At 46.2% G+C, this 27,867-nt stretch overlaps 1 protein-coding gene across 1 annotated transcript in view; it reads left to right on the forward strand.

The window, feature by feature from the left end:
• TOMM20 (translocase of outer mitochondrial membrane 20) overlaps positions 1-27,867 on the forward strand; it is a 162,953-nt gene that overhangs the window by 50,722 nt on the left and 84,364 nt on the right. Inside the window, exon 2 of the mRNA XM_077486554.1 lies at positions 2,967-3,013. Within this exon, the coding sequence (XP_077342680.1) occupies positions 2,967-3,013 (47 nt within the window). The remainder of the gene's footprint in view (positions 1-2,966; positions 3,014-27,867) is intronic.

The following is a 27,867-nucleotide window of genomic DNA, read 5'->3' on the forward strand; positions in this document are numbered from 1 at the left end:
CGTGTGAAAATCACTGTTACCTTATGGGAGCTGTCTTAACTGGTCTGACTTTGAAAATGCTCCCTGCACTACTTTGGTCCAATTTTTTGATAGTACTTCAGCCCATTGAAAATCACTCAAGTTGGATCGCCGTCTTAACTGATCTGACTTTTTGGCATATGACTTGTGCTCTGATCTTAAAGTGGTAACTCCATGACAAAAAAAAAAGGCATGGGTTCCTCCTCCAAGAGCATACCATGCCCTTCAGTCTGGCATGGATTTAAAGGGGAACACCACACCAAAAGAAACGTTATGGGGGGATCCCCCAAAATCCGGATTGGTCCCATATTGGTTGGAGCATGCCGCCCGTAATGAAAAGGGGTGGGGATGAGCGAGCGCCGCCCTCAACATGTGGGGGTGCCCCCCACCCCAAAGCACCTTGTCCCCATGTTGAGGACAAGGGTCTCTTCCTGACAACCCTGGCCATTGGTTGTCGGGGTCTGCGGGGGGCTTATTGGAATCTGGAAGCCCCCTTTAACAAGGCCCCCCAGATCCCGGCCCCCACCCTATCAAAACTCATTACACATGGTTTTGAAAGTAATGTATTAAGCAGCTCCGCCGTCTCTTCTGATCTCTTCTCCCCCCCCCTCTGGCTCTTGTCTGCTCCGCTGATGTCTTCTGCCTCTGCCGGTTCTTCTCCCCTCTTCGGGTCTTCTCCATTGATGTCTTCTAGCCCTCTCTGGTTCCTCTCCCTCGGTCTGCTGCCTTCTCCCTCTGTTCTTCCGATGTTGACTCGACGCTCTCTCCCGCTCTAATTGTGGGTGCGTCGTGTCCCACTACTTATATAGGCATGGGGAGGGGTCACCGTGTGACATCTGGAGGCTCCACCCCTTATCTCACCGCCCAGGGCATGGTAGGCAGCAATGTCATAGGGGGCGGGTCTCTGGTGACCCTGCCCCATGCCTATACAAGTAGTGGCGCAACCGGCATTAGAGCAGAAGAGCACGTCGAGTCAGTATCGGAAGAAGACCCAGCAAAAGAGCACAAAGATAGCGTAGAAGACCCAGTAGAGGCAAAAGACAGCAGACAGGTGGATAAGAACCAGAGAGGGCTAGAAGATATCAGCGAAGATCTGGAGAGGGTAGAAGTCGGAAGAGACGCTGGAGCTGCCTTAATAAATTACTTTAACACGTAACATTAACATTTTGACTTTTTTTCTTTTTTTTTTTTTTTTCTTTTTTTTTTACTTCAAGTGAATGGGTAGGAGTACAATATACCCCATACTCATAGGGGGGGTGGTTGTGATCTTGGGGCCCTCTTGTTAAAGGGGGCTTCCAAATTCCGATAAGCCCGCAGCCCCCGACAACTCTGGCTGTTGGTTGTTGGGGCCTGTGGGCCCTTGTCCTCATCAACATGGGGACAAGGTGGTTTAGGGTGGGGGGGGGGCACAGGACCCCTCCCTCCCCCCATGTTGACAGCATTCAGCCTGGTGCGGTTCGGGGGGGGGGGGCGCTTGCTCATCCCCATCCCCTTTCCTGACCTGCCGGGCTGTGTGCTCAGGTAATAAATTACTTTAACGCTCTGCCACTCCCACTCCGAAAGGGCCGGGTAGGCCCATGGAAAGGGTACCCATGCCGTGTGGGTTTTTTTTTTTTTTTTTTTTTTTTTTTTTTTTTTTTTATTATGGTGTGGAGTTCCCCCTAAAAATTAATACCAGACACAGTCCCTGATATTGTTGGGATCCCTGTTCATTGAAGTCAGGCGCATGTTGGACTTCATCGCAGGGCAAAATCTGATCCAAAGTAGTACGATTGTCCTGTCGTACCAGTGTTAACCCGGCCTCAGACAAAAATGTTTTAGTAGCACATGTTTAACTGACCTCCCCTAACCCCTTTAGGTCTAAGGGCTCCTTCACATGGACATGTCCCAGTATGGAGCCCGCTCTGCTCAGCGGAGGATCGCTCCGTCGTGGTCACCTGATATTATCCGCAGACGGAAAAGTAGGTTTTTCCTCCGTCACGCTTTTTTGGAGCGGGTCGGATGTCAGCGGACATGTCATCGCTGGCATCCGATGCTCCATAGAGGTTTATGGAGTGTCCGTTCAGGTTCGCCTAAAAAAAAATAAAAAAAATAAAACGGACGTTAACGGATCGTCCGTGTAAAAGAGGCCTAAAGGTAGAACAAATGTTAAACAATTTTTGTAACTTCTACGTGTTATGAACCTGCATGCACAAAGTATGGTTTACTTATACCTTGTTTTTCTCCAAGGCGGCACAGTGGTGTAGTGGTTAGCAGTAAGAAGGGTTGCTGGTTCGAATCCTGACCATGACACTAGCTGCCTGGAGTTTGCAGGTTCTCCCTGTGCCTGCGTGTGTTTCCTCCGGGTACTCCGGTTTCCTCCCACACTCCAAAGACCGCAATTGGGTGACCCGGAGTTGGGAGTTCTGGGTTGCAATTGATCTTCTTCTTCTTCTTCTTCTTCTTCTTCTTCTTCTTCTTCTTCTTCTTCTTCTTCTTCTTCTTCTTCTTCTTCTTCTTCTTCTTCTTCTTCTTCTTCTTCTTCTTCTTCTTCTTCTTCTTCTTCTTCTTCTTCTTCTTCTTCTTCTTCTTCTTCTTCTTCTTCTTCTTCTTCTTCTTCTTCTTCTTCTTCTTCTTCTTCTTCTTCTTCTTCTTCTTCTTCTTCTTCTTCTTCTTCTTCTTCTTCTTCTTCTTCTTCTTCTTCTTCTTCTTCTTCTTCTTCTTCTTCTTCTTCTTCTTCTTCTTCTTCTTCTTCTTCTTCTTCTTCTTCTTCTTCTTCTTCTTCTTCTTCTTCTTCTTCTTCTTCTTCTTCTTCTTCTTCTTCTTCTTCTTCTTCTTCTTCTTCTTCTTCCCCCCTCCCTATTCTCTCTATTCATCCCCCTACTTCCTTCCTTCTGTTTGTATTTGTGTGCATTATTTGTCTTAAATTTTTAACCTCATTTAATTTTCATTTTTTTTTATTTTTACAGAGAGGAGAAAACAGAAACTAGCTAAAGAGAGAGCTGGCCAGTCAAGGGTAAGCATTCACACAGCTTTTAAAAATTGAGAGAAATAACGCTTTTGGACAGTTGTCACCAGTACATGTGTCTCATTTTAAAGATTTCCCCTCACCTTGGGTTCTTTGACAGTGACCACCAGGACTAATGGAGTGAATCTATCTAGAGGAGACATTAACAATAAAATCTCAAGCGTTTCTAAACTTTCTTGACTATATCTAATGCCGGCCATACACGGTTCGAATTTCGAAAGAATTTTCTTTCGAAAATCGTATCTAAGAATTTTCGTATGAATTTCGCACCATTAGTGGGCTGCAGCAACAGCCGATTTTCGTGCAGAAATAAAATTTGAGGAATCGGACATGTTGGAAATTTTTAGAAAAACGAACGATTTTCTAATCAATGATGGGAGAATCGTGCGAGAAACGTAAGAAAATGTACGGAGATAAAAGAAAATGTACGGAGATAAAAGAAAATGTACGGAGAGAAAAGAAGATTCCCAGCCAAGAAAATTCTTTTCTGTAGCAACATGAGGTGAAATTGAAGGCTTGGTCGGCCGAATTTCGAAAATCAATGGTGGCATCATCGGATCACAAAAAAAACGAATTTTCTGATTTTGAAAAGAAAATTCGTTCGAAATTCGACCGTGTATGGCCTGCATAACTAAAACAAATCTTGTGTGTTTTTTTATTTAAAAAAAAAAAGTCATACTTACCTGTGCTGTGCAGTGGTTTTGCACAGAACAGCCCCAAGCCGCCTCATGGAATGCATTCAGATAATACACCACCTGCCTTTACAACCTCCTGTGCTGCCAAATCCCTTTAGTAAGTAATGAATAGTGTGTGTGTAAAGGGCTTCAGTGCTATAAATTAAAATAAGCCTAAAACTTAATATAAAGCCTGCCACTAACACTGATGTGTGTTCCCACAAATTGATAGTGTTATTAATAGTGCTGCGCTGCTATCAATGCTAGTATAAAGTGCAATATCTTAATGCACTAATTATATCGTTCACAAAGGACTTGCTATATGTACGACATAAACAATAATGGGGATAATAATTAAAATGCATGATTTAATTCGTTATAAATTCCTCAAAAATTTGATGCACAGTGATTAATGCTGATTTCAGTTCATAATATCTAAGTCCAGCAAAATCTCTCAAGTTGCTCCACGTTTTTGTAATTCTTTTATTGATTTTTTTTTTTTTTTTTTTTTTTCACCAATGACTAAAATTATAAATTGCAACAAAATACCACGCGCTTCTTATTGACTCTCAGAACTCTAACCTCAAGCATGTATCAAAAACGCCTATATAACCTAATATGTATTGTGTTCCCCCTGCTTTAGATGGATACCACTCTCTCCTCCCCTCCACAGGGGTCCCTCTTCTGGATCACTCATTATTCAGGATGTGTTTTATGGCTCCTTAAATCTCATAATATTCTTGCGGCTATTCTTCATAGCTCTCAGCAGCCTCTCCTCTCACCCATGTGTTACATCTCGCTCATGTAACTCGGAGTTTCAACTTTGGTTTAATACAAAGAGTGGTTTCAATATACCATATTTATCAGCATATAACATGCACTCCAAGTTTAGGAGGGAATTTTAAGTAAAAAAACATACACTTAACCGCTTAAGGACCGCCTCCTGCACATTTACGTCGGCAGAATGGCACGGCTGGGCACATCAACGTACAGGTACGTTGCTCTTTAAGTGCCCATCTGTGGGTCGCGCGCCGCCGGTGGCACACTCACGACCCGGTCCTGAGTTTCGTGGCCGTGGGACCTGCGGACCCGATCGCCGCTAGTGTCCCGTGATCGGCTCACAGAGCTGAAGAACAAGGAGGGGTCTGTGTAAACAAACCTCTCCCCGTGCTTCCTAGTGTGGCTGTCACTGATCGTCTGTTCCCTATTATAGGGAAAGACTATCAGTGACGTTGCATGCCAAGCCACACCCCCTACAGTAAAAAAAAGCACACACACGTCACACATAACCCCTCCCTGCCCCCTAGTGGTTAACTCCTTCACTGCCAGTGTAATTTACACAGGAATCGTTGCATTTAAATAGCACTGCTGTATAAATGACAATGGTCCTAAAAATGTGTCAAAAATGTCCCATGTGTCCGCCATAATGTAGCAGTCACAATAAAAATCGCTGATCGCCACAATTACTAGTAAATAAATGTATAATAATTCTATAAAACTATCCCCCGTTTCTCTTATATTCACTGACCGAAACAACTCCTCTCTGTAACTTCATGGGTTGTATAGCCTGCCATTAGGAGAAACTAGGCAAAATTGTTACACAATACACTGAACTTTAATCCCGCCCCATGGGGGCGGGCTCCATGCTATCAACCCTCCTGCTGCTAGCCGCTTCGGTTTTTATTTTGCCTAGCAAGGAGAATGACCTAGGAAACCCTGCGGGCCTCTTGGTCCATATTTTTACTGCAGGTTTGCTGCTTTTTGCACAAGATGAGAGATCCTGAGATCTTCTATCAACTGTCCAGGTCTGGTGGTCCCAAGAAAGCGCTTTTTGTGGAGGTTGTCTATCTGTCAGCAGGCAGCTCGTTTTTTATTTTTGCTTTCTTCACCGCATGGCGCCATTCCGGCGGCCATCTTGGATTTGGGAAAGCTATAGATTACCCTGGGGAGCTTCAGCAGCCATTTTCCTTAGGATTCTTATTGATTACGTTGCCGGCCATTTTGTGAAAGCCTGAATGCTTTCTTCACCGCTGGCCTCTTGTGAGAGATTGTTACACCGCTGTTAGAGCTGCAGCTGCTGACACAGATTTTTCTCCTCTCTGCATCTGGGAACCTCCTAGGGACTACAGGCACTATTGTTGGCATTCACAGAACGCCCCAGGGTGGTGAGTCTAGCGCTAAGTACCCCCCCACGCAACGGCAGCAGGAGGGTGGGACCTTCACTGTCCTAAGTCCCCTTGTAGGTGGCAGACAGGATTGGGTCAGCATGGCTTCAGAAACTGGCGTTTTCTTCCCCTGAAATCCAGGTTATAGCAACCGGGTCACCTGCAGGTTGTGCGGTGCCGCATGGACACCCTGACGGCGTTCCTTGACTCCTATGTTGCTAAGATAGAGGCGGCACGTGGCAGGAAAGGTGCACGTAAGAGGCCCCTGCCCCCCCCCCCCCCCCCGTCCTCTGGGGAGAGCTCTGATACAGACTCGGTCCCTGCTGCGGCTGGAGACCCCTGCACTGACCTATCAGACGTGGCTGACCAGGACCGTTCGGACAGTGAGGATGATTCCGGGTCCGGGCGCGACAGGGCGCTTGTTGGAGCACGATCACAGCTGTGCGTGATACCCTGAAGATTCAGGAGCCAGCGGATTCCTCTGCTGACGTACCGGTCCCTTTTGGGTCCCACAAGCCAGCACGTTCACCTAAGGTTTTCCCGTATTTTGACTTTTTGACAAATTCATCTACAGGGAATGGGGTCGCCCGCAACTGACCTTTTCGGTCCCCAAAAACTTGGCGGTGCCTTAACCCTTTGAGGAAAGCCTTCTCAAAAAGTGGTCGGCTCCTCCGGTCGTGGACCCCCCAGTATCTAGGTTAAATAAAGTAACCACGATTCCGGGTGGAGGGGACTCCTGCATTCAGGGATCCCACGGACAGGAAGGCCGAAGCAGTGGCTCGTTCCTTGTTTACAGTTGTGGGGTCAGCCGTGCGACCTGTACTGGCATCCGCACTGGTGTCGCAGACACTGACTGAGTGGGCAAAACTTTTGCACCGCGAATTGGGAGAGCAGTATGCCTCCCCTGTCTGCGTGGAGCTGGCAGACCAACTAGTGCATGGCCTTGAGTACATTTGTGACGTGGCCCTGGATACTCTCCCTCTGCTATCCAGGGCCTCAGTGACAGCCGTGGTGCTGAGGCGCCTTATTTGGCTGAAATGCTGGTCTGCTGACCAGGTATCCAAGAAAGCCCTGACGGATCTTCCCTTCCTTGGCGAATGGCTCTTTGGAGCCTCGTTGGATGACATTATTAAAAATGCCACTGGTGGTAAGAGTATACTACTCCCACAGGCCAGGAAGGCTAAGGAGCCACGCCGCAGGCAAGGGCCCTGCTTTTCCGCTCACACGCGACTTTTTCGTCCGCCCGGTGCTTCGGAGAAACTGCCCCAGCCTGACAGGACGTCCACGGACGGTCAGAAGCATCCCTGGAACCGCAAGCCTGCGAAAAAAGTGCTAATGCATGAAGGTTTGCCCCCACCCCTGTCTCAGGTGGGGGTTCGTCTTGGGGAGTTTGCAGCCCGTTGGATCTCCCAGTTATCAGACCAATGGGTCTGCAATCTGATTTCCGCAGGTTACAAAATAGTTTCTCTCTTGGCCGCCAAACAGATTCTTCCCCTCCAGCATAGCAGTAAGGGACTTGCTAAATCAGGGGGGGATTGTACCAGTTCTGGACTCGGAATGCTTCCAGAGGTTCTACTCAAATCTGTTTGTGGTTCCCAAGAAGGAAGGGGTATGTTCTCTCTTGGACTTAAAAGCCCTCAATCTCTTTGTAAAAGTGCAGAGGTTCAGGGTGGAATCAGTTCGCTCAGTAGTCGCTGCACTCCATCAAGGGGACTCCCTGGCGTCTTTGGACATTCAGGATGCATACCTTCACATACCCATATGCCTTCTGCATCAAAAATGTCTGCGTTTTTGGCAGTCGGGGAAGCCCATTAACAGTTTGTGGCTCTTCCCTTTGGCCTGGCATCAGCCCCCCGAGTCTTTACCAAAATACTGGCTCCAGTATTGGCGTTGCTGCGACAACGCGGGATTGCGACCGTGGGTTACAGAGGCAATCTCCTCCTGAGAGCTTCTTCCGCCTCAGAATTAGAGAAAGATGTGGCGATCATTATGCAGACTCTGCAAGAATTTGGGTGGCTGTTGAAACTAAAGAAGTTGGTGGTTGTGCCGACCCAGCATCTGGAGTACCTGGGTTTACTATTGGATTCCAGGGAAGCGAGGGTCTTTCTCACCTCAGACAAATTGCAGACTCTCAGATCTGCGGTCAAACTACTAATGAACCGCAAGTGGTCATCACTCCACTTTTGCATGCGTGTGCTGGGGCTCATGGTAGCCTCTTTCGATGCAGTACCTTATGCCCAGTTCCACAACAGAGTCCTGCAGAAGGAGATCTTGACAAAATGGGACAAATCTCCGTTTTCCCTGGATCGGAAGATCCAAGTGAGCCAGCCAGTCAGGGACTCCCTGATCTGGTGGTTGAGGTCCCCGGTGATTCCAGACGGAAAATCGTTCCTCCCTCTAAAATGGATGGTGGTCACTACGGACGCTAGTCTAGCCGGCTGGGGTGGAGTGATGGGGATTCAGTCGGCTTAGGGCCTCTGATCGACAACTTGGATTCTTCAGTCGACAAATCTGCTCGAATGGAGAGCCATCAGGCTATGCCTCCACATGTAGTCGACGTGTCTTCAAGGGCGTCCGACCAGGATACAGTCAGACAACACCACGGCTGTGGCATACATAAATCACCAAGGGGGAACAAGAAGCTCCGCCGCTGCTCGGGAGGTCGCTCACATACTTCGGTGGGCAGAGAGACACGTTCCGGCCCTTTCAGCCATTTACATCCCGGGGGTGTAAAATTGGCAGGCGGACTATCTGAGTCGACAGATGCTGGACCCAGGAGAATGGGCATTGCATCCGGAGGTATTCAGGCTGCTCTGCCTGAAATGGGGCACACCAGATGTGGATCTATTGGCCTCCTGGCTCAATTGGAAGGTCCCAAGATTAGTGTCCAGGACAAGAGATCTGTGGTCAGACGCATTGGTGGCTCCGTGGGATCAGTACCAGCTGATCTACGCCTTTCCTCTGCTGATACTGTTGCCACGCCTGCTTCGCAGCGTGGAACCCGAGGGGATTCCGGTAATCCTGATTGGCATCAGCGGGCTGGGTACGCAGACCTGGTGCGCCTGGTGGCAGACTCTCCCTGGTGGCTGCCGTTGCGAGAGGACCTCCTATCTCGAGGTCCAGTCTTTCACCCTGCTTTACCATCGCTGGCTTTAACGACCTGGCTGTTGAAAGCCAGGTATTGAGGAACTGGGGTCTGTCGGACTCAGTGATTCCGACTATGCTGAGAGCACGGAGATCTTCTTCCAGGAAGATATACCATCGTACTTGGAAGGCCTATATCTCCATGTGTGAGGAGAAAGGGTGGCATCCGCGCTCCTTCTCTATATCCAGGATCCTGCTGTTTCTTCAGCAAGGTGTAGACCAGAGGTTGACGTTGAGCACCATCAAGGGGCAAATTTCAGCTTTGGCTGTTTTTTTTTATTTTTTTTATTTTCCCTCAGCGATCCCTAGCGTCTCACTCACTAGTGAGTACTTTTGTTCAGAGGGTGCGCCATGTAATCCCTCCGGTGCGTCCTTCATTGCCTCCGTGGGATTTGAACCTGGTGTTGGCGCTTCAGAAGCCGCCATTTGAGGATATCAGGGGGATTCCTCCGTTGACCCTTGAACAGAAGGTGGTCTTTCTAGTGGCCATCACATCAGCCAGGAGAGTTTCGGAAATTATGGCCTTGTCCTGCAAGTTTCCTTATCTGGTTATCCACAGGGATAAGGTGGTGTTGCGTCCGCAACCGTCCTTTCTACCAAAGGTGTTTTTGGCTTTTCATTTCAATGAGGACATTGTATTACCATCGTTGTGCCCTAAGCCGAAGCAACCCAAAGAGGTGGCCCTTCACGCTCTCTATGTGGTTAGGGCTCTGAAGGTGTACTTGTCTGTCACAGCTTCCTTTCGGAAGACTCGCTGTTTGTTTCGGTGGCTGGTCCTAAGAAGGTTATGGCGGTCTCGTCGGCCACCATTTCCAGGTGGATCAGACAGATTATAGTCCAAGCCTACACCTTGAAGGGGCAGGTGCCTCCCTTTCCAGTCATGGCCTACTCTACAAGAGCAATCTGAACGTCTTGGGCCTTCCGACACCAAGCGTCTGTCGCTCAGGTGTGTAAGGCGGCGACCTGGTCGCCAGTCTATACTTACCAAGTTTTACAAGGTAGATGTCAGTGCATCGGCTGATGCTGGTTTTGGCCGCAAAGTTTTGCAGGCGGCCGTGTAGTTGCTATTGAGTTTTTCGTTTTTTCGATTAAAAACGCAGTACTGTGTCGTTATTGCACTGTTGCATTACTTCTGCAAGGTTGCGGTCTGGGGGATCACTCCTGTTGAGGATGCCCGGTTTTGTGGTGGAGTTTCCACACACTGGTGTTTTTTTTGTGGGTTTAGTTTCACTAGTTCCCACTTGCCATGGTGGATGAAGTTTTTAATGCTGTTTTTTCCCACCCCTCGTTTGGCACTGCTTGGGGACGTCCCATGTTGTTAGAGAGGAGCTGTGTTGGTCGGTGAATATAAGAGAAAATAGGATTTTTGTATTCACCATAAAATCCTTTTCTCTGTATTTCCATGGCTGACACTGCACCCACCCCTCCTTTTTTCTATGTTATACTGCTTGTTGACGTGCTGAAGATGCTAGCAGCAGGAGGAGGGTTGATGGCACTGGGCCCGCGGGATTAAAGTTCTGTGTATTGTGTAACAACAATTTTGCCTAGTTTCTCCTAATGGCAGGCTATACAACCCATGTAGTTACAGAGAGGAGCTGTGTGGGTCGGTGAATTACAGAGAAAAGGATTTTACGGTGAGTACAAAAAATCTTCTTTTTTTTTATTCTTCAGGTCATGTACTTTTATAAAATGTCTAGTTTGAGTAGTCTTTTTAACCGCTTCCTGACCTTTTTTTTGGTGATATATTATTATAGCAATAAAAACGCAGAGGTGATCAAATACCATCAAAAGAAAACTATTTGTGGGGGAAAAAAAGCCAATTTTGTTTGGGAGCCACGTCACACGACCGCACAATTTGTCAGTTAAAGCGACTAAGTGCCGAATCACAAAAAGGACCTGGGGCTTAAGTGGTTAAATGCCAATCAATGCAGCCTTATCAGTGTCCATCTGCAGCCTTGCCCAGACTCTGCTCCTCTCGCAGTCCTGCCCATCTTCGCTGACTGTGAGCGGAGCTGAGCAAACTCCTCTGACATACAGAAAGCTGAGTTTACTCAGCTCTGCTCAGTCGTGGCAGGGCTACGAGAGGATCTGAGTCTAACTGAATACACTCGGCTTTTTGTATGTTGGCGGCGCTCGCTCATCTCCGCTCAGTCAGCCCTCCATCGGTGGGGGTTGCCATATAACACGCACCCACGATTTTCCCCTGATTTTACGGGAGAAAAAGTACGTGTTATACGCAGATTAAATATGGTACTAAATGTGAGTGTATATGCAACTTAATAAATGAATGTCATGTTTTTTTAAATTTACTACGCTATAGGGAGGTCTGTATTTTCACTTCCCATGTTGAGAGCTATGCAGAATGGCCGCATGAATTTTGTGACCCCTGTGGACATGACGAGACAAGATGGGGGTATCCATCCATCGTGTATTGGGTTATACAGGCATTATTGTACAAGTCATTAGTAAGACCTCATCTGGAATATGCAGTTCAGTTTTGGGCACCAGTTCACAAAAAGGATATCTGGCAACTAGAGTGCAGAGAAGGGCAACCAAACGGATAATGCCGCGTACACACTTTTTTTTTTTTTTTTTTTTTTTGTTTTGCGCAAAAAATAAAAAACCGCAGGGGTGATCAAATACCACCAAAAAGCTCTATTTGTGGGGAAAAAAAGGAAGTCAATTTTGTTTGGGAGCTACGTTGCACCACTGCGCAATTGTCCGTTAAAGCAACGCAGTGCCGAATCGCAAAAATGCTCTGGTCAGGAAGGGGGTAAATTCTTCTGGGGCTTTAGTGGTTAAGAAAGGCCTGGTTTCTTTTCTAAATGTACATAATTGTGTACAATCATTTTATAGGTAAACTTGAGCCAGAGAAATTTTGATTGCCTCTTGGGGATCAGGAAGGAATTTTCCCCTGCTGTAGGAAATTGGATCATGCTTTTCTGGGGTTTTTTACCTTCCTCTGGATCAACTGTCGGTATAGGATTGTGTATATGTGATTGTATGATATTATTTTTTATTTTTATGGTTGAACTATATGGACCTTATTTTTGAAACAAAATATAAAATAAGTATTCACTTGATGTGCCGTTTTACGATTTTGTATGAAAGAAGCACCGAGTGAACACCTTCTCTATGATTTATGATTATAATTTTTTATTTTTTTGTAGCACTTCTGGGATTTCATTTGGACTTTCATTTGGTCGTTTTTATTTTTGTTTCAGCTTTTGTTTGGACACTTGTTGTTTCTGAATCTTTGTATTCACTTTGATTATTGGTTTGCGCGCTTATATTTTTATTTTCTTGCACACATTATTGGCTAATTTATTCAAGCTATCCTAAGCAGCAGCACCTTTAATGTTTTGTCTCTAGCTCTATCAATATAATCTCTCCATCTATCAGGGTGGATTTGATTTAAATCGCTAGTAAAAAGGCTTGAATTAAATCATCTTTTTTTAAAGAGCAACTGTCATCTCTGTCCTGCTGTTGACTCACCGACAGTCCCATCCACTTTAATGATATGGCTGGTGATGCGTCAGTAAAACAACAAGATGAGGGACGTGGCGGCAGCAGGTGAGTGGATGCCCACTAACAAGTGCTTCTATGATGGATCTGAAATGACAGGTACTCTTTAAATAGGACTTATTCTTTTTTTTTCAAATAACATATTTATTTATATTCAAAGAGTGCATTACACGTCATGCATTACTACAACATAGTAGAACAGTTAGAACAGAGAAGAGAGGGCTGCAGGGACCACCCATCCAGTGGCCCGTTCCAGTAGGCCCCCCAGGGCCGGCAACTGCCAGCCCTGGGGGGGCCCCCCGCGAACAACCGAGCCGACCCTGTTAGTCAACGAGTGGCGTTGCCCACCTTAGGGTCCAGTAGGGTAGCCCCGCACCCAGTCATAAACAGCTACCAACAGTATTAACCTCTCATGAGAAGCAGCATCTACGAAGTAGTGTGCTAGAGGAGCAGCAAGGCACGTAGGAACACCAGCCATGAGGAAAAGGGAGAAAGAAACTGGCAGAAAGATATAGGAATACCAAGCAGTAGAGAGAGAGGAAAAACAAGAGCAGAGACGAGAAGGATAGGAAGTAAGAGGGGTAAGGAGAATGAGAGAGAGAATAGCAAAGGAGATAAAGAGAAGAGAAAAGAAAAAGGAGGGAGAGGGGAAGGAGGGGTAAGGAAAGGCAGGGGGTATAGTCACCGTGTGTGGTCCCTGCGGCATTTTCACCTCCGGAGCTCCCGTAAGTTCCATGGGCTCCAGACCACATCATGGGCCTCAAGCCTGTCCCGTATCCTGGCGGTCATCCTCTCCATCAACTCCACGTCCTGAACTCTAGCATGGAGTGCTCCGAGAGCGGGGGGCAGCACCTTTTTCCAATGTAGGGCTATTAGGCATCTCGCCGCTGTCAGGATATGTCGTGACAATGTCTTGCGGGATTTCGTCAATTTAGGGAAAGGGATGCCCAACAAGAAGGTTTTAGGATCCAGGACCACCCGCTGGTCCAAGAGAAATAGGACTTATTCTTGCTGGTAGTTAATATCTTTTAATATTTGCAAACTAAATGAAGGTTTCCTATTTAGAATAATATGTCAGGTTAGCAGAACAGTGATATTGGAACCAATTTTAAGTTAATAGGTTATTAACACATAGCTGAACTACTCAAATTCTTAAGTCTTTTTCATCACAGCACTTCTTCTCATGATGATGTTTCATTCAGACCACCATGTCTTGCATCTGTTTGTTGCATTTTGCACGCATACCTGCTTTACCCATAGGTAGAGGAACTTTATTAACCGCTTCCTGCCCGCCCTATAGCCGAATGCCGGCCTTAGGGCGGGCGGCTTCCCGTGCCTGGCCGTCCCTGGACGGCCTGGTGTTTACTTCCGCAATGCGCGCCGCCGCGGGCGCGCATCGCGGAAGTTCTGTGTTTGCCGTGTCCCCCGGGGACAGGCAAACACAGATCGCTGTAAACGGCCAATCACAGCGGCCGTTTACAGCGTGATCGGCGTGTCCAATGGGAGATGATCTCATATGTAAACATATGAGATCATCTCTCAGCGCCGCTCTCCCTCCTCACACAGACAGCGTGTGAGAGGGGAGAGAAGAACGGCTGCAGCAGCCGTCAGTGTAAAAAAGAAAAAAAAAAAAAAAAAAGTAAAAAAAAAGTTTAATAAAAAGTGCCATCCTCCCCCAGAGCCATCCTCCCCCAGTGCCATGCCCCCCCCCAGTGCCATCCTGCCCCAGTGCCATCCTGCCCCAGTGCCATCCTGCCCCAGTGCCATCCTGCCCCAGTGCCATCCTGCCCCAGTGCCATCCGCCCCAGTGCCATCCGCCCCAGTGCCATCCGCCCCAGTGCCATCCGCCCCAGTGCCATCCACCCCAGTGCAATCCACCCCACCCCAGTGCCACCTGCCCGCGGTGCTATCTGTCCCCAGTGCCACCTGTTGTCAGTGCCATTTGTCCCCAGTGCCATCTGTCATCAGTGCCACGTATAAGTGGCATCTGTCATCAGTGCCACGTGTTATTAGTGCCACATAGTGCCATCTGTCATCAGTGCCACGTATAAGTGGCATCTGTCATCAGTGCCACGTGTTATTAGTGCCACATAGTGCCATCTGTCATCAGTGCCACGTATTAGTGCCATCTGTCATCAGTGCCACGTATCAGTGCCATTTGTCATCAGTGCCACCTGTCAGTGTCACGTGCCATCTGTTGTCAGTGTCACGTGTCATCAATGCCACTTATCAGTGCCATCTGTCATCAGTGTCACGTGTCATTGGTGCCACGTATTAGTGCCATCTGTCACCGGTGGCACGTATTAGTGCCACGTATTAGTGCCACATGTCATCAGTGCCACGTATTAGTGCCACGTGTCATCAGTGCCACGTATTAGTGCCACGTGTCATCAGTGCCACGTATTAGTGCCACGTGTCATTAGTGCCACGTGTCATCAGTGCCACGTATTAGTGCCACGTGTCATCAGTGCCACGTGTCATCAGTGCCACGTATTAGTGCCACGTGTCATCAGTGCCACATATTAGTGCCACGTGTCATCAGTGCCACGTATTAGTGCCACGTGTCATCAGTGCCACGTATTAGTGTCATCTGTCATCAGTGCCACGTGTCATCAGTGCCACGTATAAGTGTCATCATTGCCACGTATCAGTGCCATCTGTCATCAGTGTCACGTGTCATTGTCCTGGTATTTCAAAAGTGTAATAAGTAGTCAACAAGTTAGATGTGTAATTTATGCTCCTAGAACACGTGATGGCGCTCCCTGCATGTTGGGCCTCTCTATGTGGCCAGGCTGCGAAAAAGTCCCACACATGTGGTATTGTAATACTCAGGAGGAGTAGCAGAATTTTTTGGGGGGTGTCATTTGTGGTATACACATGCCACGTGAGAGAAATAACCTATTACAATGACAATTTTGTGGAGAAAAATAAAGAAAATGAAAAATCTTCATTTTGCAAAGAATTGTGGGAAAAAAATGACAACATCAAAAAGCTCACCATGCCTCTTACTAAATACCTTGGAATGTCTACTTTCCAAAAAGGGGTCATTTGGGGGGTATTTGTACTTTCCTGACTTGTTTGGGTCACAAGAAGCGAGATAGGCCACCAGTACATCAGATGTGATCAATTTTGTGCGATTCGCACCACAGCTTGTAGACTCTCTAACTTTCACAAAGACCAAATAATATCCACTAATTTGGGTTATTTTTACCAAAGATATGTAGCAGTATAAATTGTGGCCAAAATTTATGAAGAAAAATTAATAATTTGCATAATTCTGTCACAGAAACAAAGAAATATGCGTTTTTTTTCAAAATTTTCGGTCTTTTTTCATTTATAGCGCAAAAAATAAAAACCCCAGAGGTGATCAAATACCACCAAAAGAAAGCTCTATTTGTGGGAAAAAAAGGACACAAAATTCATTTGGGTACAGTGTTGCATGACTGAGTAATTGTCATTCAAAGTGTGAGAGCACCGAAAGCTGAAAATTGGTCTGGGCAGGAAGGGTGTTTAAGTGCCCAGTAAGCAAGTGGTTAATATATTCACAACCTGGGTCTCTCTTACGGCCTGCTGCCATTTTGCTCCTCAAGGGAGGAATAAAGCACTTCAAGCTATGTGCAGAAAGATCACAAGGTTTATAGGCTGCTTAGGTTTCACCTTCATTTTTACTGCTTGCCTTTCCTCCTCACACTTAGAGCCTGGTACAGATGCATTTCTCTTCAAACAATCGTACATAGATTTGCAAAACAATGGGATAAAGGTATATTCCTGAACTTTGTTTTATCTCATGGTTACTGTGAAATTGTGTGAATGCATAATTGCAGTGCGTCTTATCTCTGCTTGCAGAGCTTGGCAGAGCTTGGATTCATTGAATGAGTTGCACAGTGGGGACGGAAAGTATTCAGACCCTCTTACATTTTTCACTCTTTGTTATATTGCAGCCATTTGCTCAAATCATTTTATGTTCATTTTTCTTTTCCTCATTAATGTACACACAGCACCCCATATTCACAGAAAAACACAGAATTGTCATTTTTTTTCATATTTATTAAAAATGAAAAACTGAACTATCACCTGGTCCCAAGTATTCAGACCCTTTGCTAATTATTTAGTAGAAGCACCCTTTTGATCTAATGCAGCCATGAGTCTTTTTGGGAAAGATGCAAAAAGTTTTTCACACCTGGATTCGGGGATACTCTGCCATTCCTCCTTGCAGATCCTCTCCAGGTCTGTCCGGTTGGATGCTAAACGTTGGTGGATAGCCATTTTTAGGTCTCTCCAGAGATGCTCAATTGGGATTAAGTCAGGGCTCTGGCTGGGCCATTCAAGAACAGTGCGGAGTTGTTGTGAAGCCATTCCTTCGTTATTTTAGCTGTGTGCTTAGGGTCATTGTCTTGTTGGAAGGTAAAATTTCGGCCCAGTCTTAGGTCCTGAGCACTCTGGAGGTAGTTTTCTTCCAGGAATATCCCTGTACTTGGCCACATTCATCTTTCCCTTGATTGCAACCAGTCGTCCTGTCCCTGCAGCTGAAAAACACCCCCACAGCATGATACTGCCACCACCATCCTTCACTGTTGGGACTGTATTGGACAGGTGATGAGCAGTGCATGGTTTTCTCCACACATACTACTTAGAATTAAGGCCAAAAAGTTCTATCTTGGTCTCATCAGACCAGAGAATCTTATTTCTCATTCATCTTGAGTCCTTCATGGGTTTGTGGGTGTTTTTTTTTTTTTTTTTTATCTAGCAAACTCCTTGCGGACTTTCATGTGTCTTGAGGAGAGGCTTCTGTTGGGCCACGCTGTCATAAAGCCCTGACTGGTGGAGGGCTGCAACGATGGTTGACTTTCTACAATGTTCTCCCATCTCCCGACTGCATCTCTGGAGCTCAGCCACAGTGATCTTTGGGTTCTTCTTTACCTCTCTTACCAAGGCTCTTCTCCCATGATAGCTCAGCTTGGCTGGACGGCCAGCTCTAGGAAGGGTTCTGGTCGTCCCAAACGTCTTCCATTTTTAAGGATTATGGAGGCCACTGTGCTCTTAGGAACCTTAAGTGCAGCAGAAATTTTTATGGGAACTTTGGCCAGATCTGTGTCTTGCCACAATTCTGTCTGAGCTCTTCAGGCAGTTCCTTTTGACCTCCATGATTCTCATTTGCTCTGACATGCACTGTGAGCAGTAAGCTCTTATATAGACAGGTGTGTGTGTGGCTTGTCTAATCAGTATAATCAAACACAGCTGGACTCAAATGAAGGTGTAGAACTATCTCAAGGATGATCAGAAGAAATGGACAGAACCTGAGTTAAATATGAGTTTCACAGCAAAGGGTCTGAATACTTGGTACCATGTGATATTTCAGTTTTTTTCTTTTTTAATCTGCAATAATGTCAACAATTCTGTGTTTTTCTGTCAATATGGGGTGCTGTGTGTACATTAAGGGAAAAAAGAACTTAAATGATAGCAAATGGTTACAATATAACAGAGTGAAAAATTGAAGGGGGTCTGACTACTTTCCTTTTTATGATGCAGTGGGGATGTAAACTATATCAGAGAGGTTTTTACTCCAAAAGCATTTTATTAAAATTAGATAAAAATCTAAAAAATAATCAATTCTAACACAAAAAATAAAATGATCAAATGAAAGTCCAAGTGCTACAAAATAAATAAAAAAGGGTGGTGTTCACATGATGCTGCTTTCATACAAATTCGTAAACGACGCAGATTTTGTATGAAAGGGGCGCATGAAGTGAACACTTATTTCACCATTTATTTTTTTTTGGTGCATTTGTTGGACTTTCATTTGGTCATTTTATCTTTATTTTCTTACATTAGGGGACACAGAGCCATAGTAATAACTGTGGGTTACATCGGCATATCGGGTGCTGAACACTGGCACGCCCCTTAAGGTGTGAACTTCCCCATTTAACCCTTCCCATTACTGGGAGTCCTCAGTTTTTTTTTTCGCCAGTGTCTAAGGTTTTGAGCATGTGTAAGGATGCGTGTACTGAGCTCCACGGGCATTAATCCTTTGAGAGCCAGCCATCCTGACCAAATCCGTTCTGATGTCTCCGTAATAGACTAAATGAACTGTCCCCGAGCCTCGTCATCCGAAGACGCAAGGTTTTGCTTATGACTGCTTTTAAGCTGGACCCTGGAATCCAGTACTTTTTGATAGTAAGGCCAATAAGTTTACTGGCAGGGTCTTCTTGTAGGTCCAGGATTACCTGAGTGTACCCCTGTTCCTGAAGGTTTCCTTTCAGGGTCTCGGAGCCTACCGTGAAGGTCGAAGAGGGTTTTTTTTTTTTTTCTCTCTAACAAACCCTGCTGCGAGGAAAGGTAAGGGAGATAATCTCTCCTTCCATGTATTGTGTTGTCATGTCTATGTCACCACTGGAGGCTGTATTGAGGCACTCGTTATTCTGACGCTGCAAACAGCAGAAGCTCCACTCTCCTCTCCGTTCAAGCCAGCTCAGACCCTCAGGTATGAAGGGGTGGTCTGATCACTTCCTGGGCCCCCAGATTGGCGATTTGAATGCCAGCCAGCTGCCTCTTTTTCTTGAAAAGAAGAAAAAAATTTTTTTGCCAAGTCACGGCCGTTCGCCGAGCAGAGGATTCCCCCCCCCCCGCCGCCCGCCATGAAGCCGGGGCTCACGTGGGAGATTCACTTCTCCGTTTGAAACAGGAAGGGGGGCGTGGCTAAATGGCGTCAGACACTGGCCACAGGTGTAGGAAGTAGTTAGAGCTCTGCAAGAGAAGCTAGTGCCTGGGGGTGGAGGGACATAGAGGGGTTGCTGGTCATGTTTGGTGGCACAGGCATTTTCCTTTTGGCAACATTGTATTGTATAGCTAGGACTAATAGCAGTTATTGTACTGTACTACAGCCTAGCAAGTGAAACATTCTTTTTCTGGTATTGCCTCTGCTTTGTACTATAAGCTATGAGTGACAAAGGGACCAGGAACCACTCTAAGGGTTCGAAGGGGTTCATGGTATACAACAAACTAAAAACCCTTCCAAAAGAATGTCTTCCTCCGCCGAGAGGTAAAAAGAAAAATTCAGCCAGTCAGATGAAGCCGTCAAGGGTAGAACACGTCTGTCACGGTGTATTTCATACAACAGGTTTTTCTTCTACCATTTAAAAGATTATTGCTATGATGTCTCTCCATAGTAGGACTAAACCTAGCAGATTCCCATCTAGTCCTCTGGGTCCTTTTGTTGAGGTGCAGGAGGCTGGGGATCATGTAGATCTTCCCAAATATTGGCAGATACTTATTTTTCAGAGGATCCTAACAGGGAGGGAGTAGCCACACAAGTCGGGTGTTTGTCTACTCCCTTACTTAACCCTTCTGTTGCCTGCCACAGGCTCTTGAGGTATCTCCCTCACCTGGAAATGTTTTTTTTTTTTTCCTATTCATGCATAACATATATTCTGAATGGGAACATTTCTTTGAAAGAAATGGGAGGTTCCAGCTATTAATGCTGCAATCACCTCAGTGAGCAGTCTCACATGTCCAGTGGATAATGCACTGATGTTAAAGGATCCAGCAAGTTAAGGTTGGATTTTCCTTTTAAAGACAAGATGTCTTTTGCAGTTCTGGCTGCAATTGGAGTTGCTCAGTTCATTAACCACTTTCAGACCGGACCATTTTGCTGGTAAATGACCAGAGGTCTTTTTACACTTTGGCACTGCGCTGCTTTAACTGGTAATTGCGCGGTCATGCAATGTTGTACCCAAACAAAATTTGCGTCCTTTTCTTCCCACAAATAGAGCTTTCTTTTGATGGTATTTGATTGCCTCTGCGATTTTTATTTTTTGCGATATAAACGTAAAAAGACCGCAAATTTTGAAAAAAAATGATATTTTCTACTTTTTGTTGTTAGAAAAATCCAATAAACTCAATTTTAGTCATACATTTAGGCCAAAATGTATTCAGCCACATGTCTTTGGTAAAAAAAAAGTCAATAATTGTATATTTATTGGTTTGCGCAAAAGTTGTCACATCTACAAACTAAGGTACGTTTTCTGGAATTTACGCAGCTTTTAGTTTACGACTGCCTATCTCATTTCTTGAGGTGCTAAAATGGCAGGGCAGTACAAAACCCCCCCAAATGACCCCATTTTGGAAAGTAGACCCCCTAAGGAAATTGATAAGAGGCATGTGGAGCCCATTGAATATTTTATTTTTTTGCCTCAAGCGATTGAATAATGACAAAAAAAAAATTTTTTTTTTTTTTTTCACAAAGTTGTCACTAAATGATATATTGCTCACACATGCCATGGGCATATGTGAAATGACACCCCAAAATAAATTCTGCTGCTTCTCCTGAGTACGGGGATACCACATATGTGGGACTTTTTGGGAGCCTAGCCGCGTACGGGGCCCCGAAAACCAAGCACCGCCTTCAGGCTTTCTAAGGGCGTAAATTTTTGAGTTCACTTCTCACTACCTATTACAGTTTTGAAGGCCATAAAATGCCAAGATGGCACAAAACCCCCACAAATGACCCCATTTTAGAAAGTAGACACCCCAAGCTATTTGCTGAGAGGCATGTTGAGTCCATGGAATATTTTATATTTTGCCACAAGTTGCGGGAAAATTACAAACTTTTTTTTTTTTTTTTTTTTTTTTTTTCACAAAGTTGTCACTAAATGATATATTGCTCACGCATGCCATGGGCATATGTGAAATGACACCCCAAAATAAATTCTGCTGCTTCTCCTGAGTACGGGGATACCACATATGTGGGACTTTTTGGGAGCCTAGCCGCGTACGGGGCCCCGAAAACCAAGCACCGCCTTCAGGCTTTCTAAGGGCGTTACAGTTTTGAAGGCCATAAAATGCCAAGATGGCACAAACCCCCCCAAATGACCCCATTTTGGAAAGTAGACACCCCTAAATTTAGGGGTACACTAGTGAGACTAGGTAATAAATGGCGGGTGCTATAAAAAATAACTAACCAACCAGCGTCACCTGTAACAGTTATATGGTGATCACTGGTGAAAGGGTTAACTAGGGGGCAATCAGGGGGCTTTATGCGGTAGTATATGGGGGTCCCTGGCGCTATAAAAAGCTGCGGCGAACCTAAATACCTACCTGCCTAACTAGCGTCACCTGTGACACTAATACAGCGATCAGAAAAACGATCGCTTATTAGGCTGGGTTCACACTGGAGCGATGCGGGAACGCCACGAATGCGCGGCGGGTTCCCGCATCGCATGCCTCCCGGCGGCAGTTCACACTGCCCTATGCGAACTGCTGGGAGTGTCAGTGAAATGTTACTGACACCCCCAGATCAGTTCGCACATCGCAGTGCGATCTGCAAACTCGGATCGCATGGTGTGAACACCCATGCGATCCGATTCTGCTGCGGGCCAAAAAAAGGGTCCCGTGCGAATTTGCGGCGGGTGCGGCGGGTGTGGCGAATGGCTGAACTCGAATCGCACAGAGATCGGATGTGATTTGCACTGCAGTGCGGTGCGAATCACATCCGTTCTCAAACCGCTGCAATGTGAACCCAGCCTTAGTGACACTGGCGACGGGGGGTGATCACGGGGTTAAACCTTTATTGGGGGGGTTAGGGGGGTACCTTAGAACTAAAGGGGGCTAACCCTAACTGCCCTAACAGTTATTAGTCACAAATGACACCCGCCGGGTGATCAGGGGGTTAAACCTTTATTAGGTAATAAATGGCGGGTGCCCTGAAACTATAAAAAAATAACTAACCAACCAGCGTCACCTGTAACAGTTATATGGTGATCACAGGTGAAAGGGTTAACTAGGGGGCAATCAGGGGGCTTTATGCGGTAGTATATGGGGGTCCCTGGCGCTATAAAAAGCTGCGGCGAACCTAAATACCTACCTGCCTAACTAGCGTCACCTGTGACACTAATACGGCGATCAGAAAAATGATCGCTTATTAGGCTGGGTTCACACTGGAGCGATGCGGAAACGCAGCGAATCCGCGGCGGGTTCCCGCATCGCATGCCTCCCGGCGGCAGTTCACACTGCCCTATGCGAACTGCTGGGAGTGTCAGTGAAATGTTACTGACACCCCCAGATCAGTTCGCATATCGCAGTGCGATCTGCAAACTCGGATCGCATGGTGTGAACACCCATGCGATCCGATTCTGCTGCGGGCCAAAAAAAGGGTCCCGTGCGAATTTGCGGCGGGTGTGGCGGGTGCGGCGAATGGCTGAACTCGAATCGCACAGAGATCGGATGTGATTTGCACTGCAGTGCGGTGCGAATCACATTCGTTCTCATAAACCGCTGCAATGTGAACCCAGCCTTAGTGACACTGGCGACGGGGGGTGATCACGGGGTTAAACCTTTATTGGGGGGGTTAGGGGGGTACATTAGAACTAAAGGGGGCTAACTCTAACTGCCCTAACAGTTATTACAGTCACAAATGACACCAATGCAAAAAAAAAAAAAAAAAAAAATGACATTGGTGTCACTGTGACTGGGGGGCAGGGGTAATTGGGGGGGTGATCGGGGGGTAAAGGGGGGGTGTGAGTGTGCCTGGCATGTTCTACTGTGTGTGTAGAGTGTTGGTGCAACTTACTGATCCGCTCTCCTCCGTGTCGGAACGAAAAATACCGACACGGAGGAGAGAATACATCACTTCCTCTCCTGTGTTTACATTACAGGAGAGGAAGTGATGTCACCGGGGATTTCTATTCGTCGGGAGCGATCGCGAGGGGGTGGCCATGAATGAATGGCCGTCCCCTCGTCCGGGATCGCTCCCGAACGAATACCGACCGCCGCAGGCACCGGGCGGGGGCCCCCGACCCGCGGGAGGCAAGGGACGTACATGTATGTCCTTATGCCTGCCCGTGCCATTGTACCGACGTACATCGGCGTGCGGCGGTCGGCAACTGGTTAATCCTTTAACATCTGCTCCACTATTGTGGTGGAGCACATTTTGAATGCAAGAGGAAGTCCTTCAATGACGTCCGTAAGTGCCTATGTGAAAAGGACATTAAATACAGCATGTTGTACCCTAGCCGTCTCTGGTCCCTCATAACGGCTCGGTCAGGTTCTTCGACTCTCCGGCAGATGCAGGTGACTGGCTAGATGGCCTGAGATGAGCATCAAATGCTCTTTCTCTGCAGGTTGTCCCCTGACTGTTTTCATAAAGATTCTGTCTCTCTTGGATCCGGGTCCGGAGGGGTCTTTTGTCCAGTTATCAGTCTGTTGTATAGCCCCTTGGGTCTTGCCACCTAAAGTTGTTGCTAGTTGACTCCTGAGCCCCCAACACAGGACTTGCCCATTCATTTTGGGTGAGAGATCAATCTCAGCCCGGGACATGGTATGTTTAATATACCCCCGACTGCAGTTTTTCTCTTGCTAGAGTCATTGCTCACTGGGGATCCTAGTTCAGGACTGGCCATGCATTTCTTCTACATCCTTCTACCCCCGGAGCGATCTCGTTGGACACAACTCACTGAAGTTCTAACCCCCACACAGTTTCTCTTTACCCCAAGTGGAGAGGCATCAGAGGCACTGAATTGCTGCACTTTGGAACTTTTCACAGAAGTCTGAAGTTCTAAGAGTTTTTTTTTTGAGTTCAGGTTTTGGGTATCAAACTGACCATACTTCTTCTTTCTTCTTCTTTCTTCTTCTTTCTTCTTCTTTCTTCTTTCTTCTTTCTTCTTTCTTCTTTCTTCTTTCTTCTTTCTTCTTTCTTCTTTCTTCTTTCTTCTTTCTTCTTTCTTCTTTCTTCTTTCTTCTTTCTTCTTTCTTCTTTCTTCTTCCTTCCTTCTTCTTCCTTCTTCTTCCTTCTTCTTCTTCTTCTTCTTCTTCCTTCTTCTTCTTCCTTCCTCCTCTTCCTCCTCCTCTTCCTCCTCCTCCTCCTCGGTACTTCATGGTCAGTAGGGAGTTTAAAAGAAAAAAAATAAACAGTAACCTGTAAACTCCCTACTAAATAAATAAAAAAAATAGTAACCTGTATTTATTTTTTTTGTACGCTCTATATCTGACTGATACTTATGTCGTGTGTTCCGGCAATGCTCACAAGCCTCAGTGTAAAATTTTGTTTTCCTCCTTGCATTCTCCCTCGGCTACACAGGGGTCAATCCCTCACACGTAGATATCATTATGCGGTCTCATAAATTATTGCCTTCATGGAGTTAAAATTGATAACATGGAATGTACGGGGTCTTAATGACAAGGTAAAAAAGGGCATTAATGTTTAAATACCTAAACAGTCACAGACCCCATATCTTGTTTCTACAGGAGACGTATCTCCTGGGGAATAAGATCCTGGCGCTACATTGACCCTGGGTACGGCAATCATTTCATGCGACGTACTCCTGTTATGCCAGGGAAGTGGCCATCCTATTGAGCAAATCCCTTCCTTATAAGGTCCTACGTCTAGGAACTGATCAGGAGAGCAGATTTATAATCATCTTGCTGGAGATCAGAGCAGTGGTCTATGCTTTAGTAAATATATTCCTCCTCCCTTCAACCAACGGGTCCTCTATAAGTTGTATGAGCATTTAGCGGCATTACAAGTCTCCAGACTAATATATTATATTATATTTTATATATATATATTATATCTCTCTGGAGACTTTAATTCCATTTTGGATCCGTCCCTGGACACATCCAATCCAAATAGGGTGTTTTTCACCAGACCTACTTCAATGGGCACAAACACTTAATTGCACTGAGATCTGGCGATAGAAGCACTAAACCACTAGGGCCTACTCCTTTCACTCCGCCACTCATAGGTCAGGCTCCAGGATTGACCTGATTTTTGGTAACACATGTGCCCTGGCGGCGGTGAGGGGGGTCTCATATTTACCTGTGGGCCTCTCTGATCATGCGCCCCTGGAGGTCATCTTGGGTTTGTCTGACTCCAGGAGTCGAGACTGCTGGCGTTTGGCATCTAAATGGTTGCAGGACTCGAGGGTGGGGGGAGGAAGTTTCTCCTAAACTACAACAATACTGGGAGATCAATGAGGACTCAACCTCAGCACAGGTAGTCTGGGAAGCATTTAAGGCCAACACCAGGAGAGAATACATTTCAGCTATCAAAGCGGTTCGTTCTGAGATGTCCTGTCAGGTTCAGGCACTTGAGGAGGGGGAGGCCAGGGCGGCAGAGGCGCTTTCTGGCTCCCCGACTCTGGATCACTTCAGTCAGCTAGCTGAGGCAATAAGAGCATTGTCTCTGCATCTTGCCGTGGCCACACATCTGGATTTGAACTCTCTGGCCGGCAGGATCTTTGAGTCCGGAGACAAAAATAGCAAACTCCTAGCGAATTTAGTTGCGGAATCTATATCGCAGACAGTGTCGTCAGAAATCTGTGGTTCGGATGGTCAGGTGATCTCTACTCCTGAGCTAATTTTGGATGAATTCAGATCCTTCTATTAACAATATGAAGCAGTCCCTGGCTGGCCTGAAGACCGGCGTAGGGAGTTTTTACATTCCCTGCACCTACCCACTCTTTCGCAGGTGGATCTTAAATTTTTAGACAGATTTTACCACCAAGGAGATAGAGGCGGCAATTTGCTCATTACCCAGTGGCAAAACACCGGGACCAGGTGGCCCACCTGGTGAGTGGTACAGAATGTATGCCTCATTAACTGCACCAAAACTGCTGAAGGTCTTCTCTGAAAGTAAAAAACGGATGTCCTTGCCCCCCCTCTATGTACCAGGCACACATAGTTTTCATCCCCAAGCCTGGCAAAGATAAATCCCTCTGTACTTCCTATAGACCGATCTCCTTGCTAAACTATGATCTCAAGAGCTTGACAAAAATATTAGCAACCAGGCTGCGGGCGATTTTTTTTTTTTTTTTTGTTTTTTTTTTTCCCATCCCTGATCAATATAGACCAGACAGGTTTCATGCCAGGGAAATCAACAGATATAAATTTCCATAGTGTTCACACTTCTTCAGCTACCACTGAGTCCTCCACGAGGGTAATGGTTACACTAGACATTGAAAAGGCATTTGGTGGCATGGCCTTTTATGTCTTCGGTTCTAGAGGTTATGGGTTTTGGAGCAGAATTCCGTAGGTGGATTGCTCTTTTGTATAAGGACCCGACAGCGCAGATAAAACTCATTGGTGTTCTGTCAGCACCCTTTTCTGTTGGAAGAGGTACGAGGCAGGATTATCCACTATCTCCGGCTCTGTTTTCCCTGGTGATGGAACCACTTGCATCGGCCCTTAGGCAGGTGGATGGGGTTAGGGGCATACAGGTGGGATCCATACATGAAAGTAGCTTTAAACGCAGATTATCTCATTCTTTTCTTGAATGACCCTGCTCAGTCCCTCAGACGCTGACTATTCTTTCAAATTTCAGTAGTTGCTCAGGTCTCAAGGTAAACTGAGATAAATCCAGACCCCAACCTCCCCTTATTATGGACAGACAAAATTAAATATCTAGGCATTCACATCTCCTCATCTACCTCTATTATACCCTTAACTTTGAGCCACTGATACAATTGACGAGGATTAGATTAAAGACTTGGGCAAATCTGCCCCTCTAATCGGCAGGATCAATTTATTCAAGATGAAGCTCCTACCTGCCTTTCTTTATGTCCTCAGACACACCCCTGTCTGGATCCCCAAAAAAGTATTTTGCCTGATAAACACAATTTTATTATCTTTCCTCTGGGGAACTAGTCAGCCGAGATTAAGGCTGACGGTGCTACAGAGACCTTGGGGAGAGGGAGGCCTGGCTTGCCCTGACCTTCACTCCTATTTTGTGGCTGCTCTGTTATCCCACAACTGGCTGGTCTCTGAGTCCAATGCAGCGGTGGCTCTGGAAGCAGCACATCTGGGGTCATATGAGGCACTAAGGAACCTACTTTACCGGGAGGTACTAGGGCTCCCTTCCCTATTACAACGGCAATGATAGCGGTCATACGGGTGTTTTCGGTGGCAAACTCCATGTGACCCATGCCTTCTGGACATATATCCCCACACAGCCCTCTTTGGTTTAACCCACAATTGCCAGAATTTGGGTCCATTCTCGACCCTAGTGTCTGGGCATGCAAGGGCATCAAATGTATAAATCAGATCTGTTTGGAAGGCTGACTACAGTCATTTGACAGGTTGAAACAACAATATGATTTACCCAACTCACACTTCTGTGGAAGAATGTGGCTGTGGGGTCCGTTTCAGATATGACACCTCATCCCCAAGTATTTAACCACTTTCAGACCGGACCATTTTGCTGGTCAATGACCAGAGGTCTTTTTACAATTTGGCACTGCGCTGCTTTAACTGGTAATTGCGCGGTTATGCAATGTTGTACCCAAACAAAATTTGCGTCCTTTTCTTCCCACAAATAGAGCTTTCTTTTGATGGTATTTGATTGCCT

Source organism: Lithobates pipiens, unplaced genomic scaffold (assembly GCF_037356315.1).
Source record: "Lithobates pipiens isolate NorthernLeopardFrog02 unplaced genomic scaffold, aLitPip1_a1.2 Scaffold_18, whole genome shotgun sequence".
Lineage (NCBI taxonomy): Eukaryota > Metazoa > Chordata > Amphibia > Anura > Ranidae > Lithobates > Lithobates pipiens.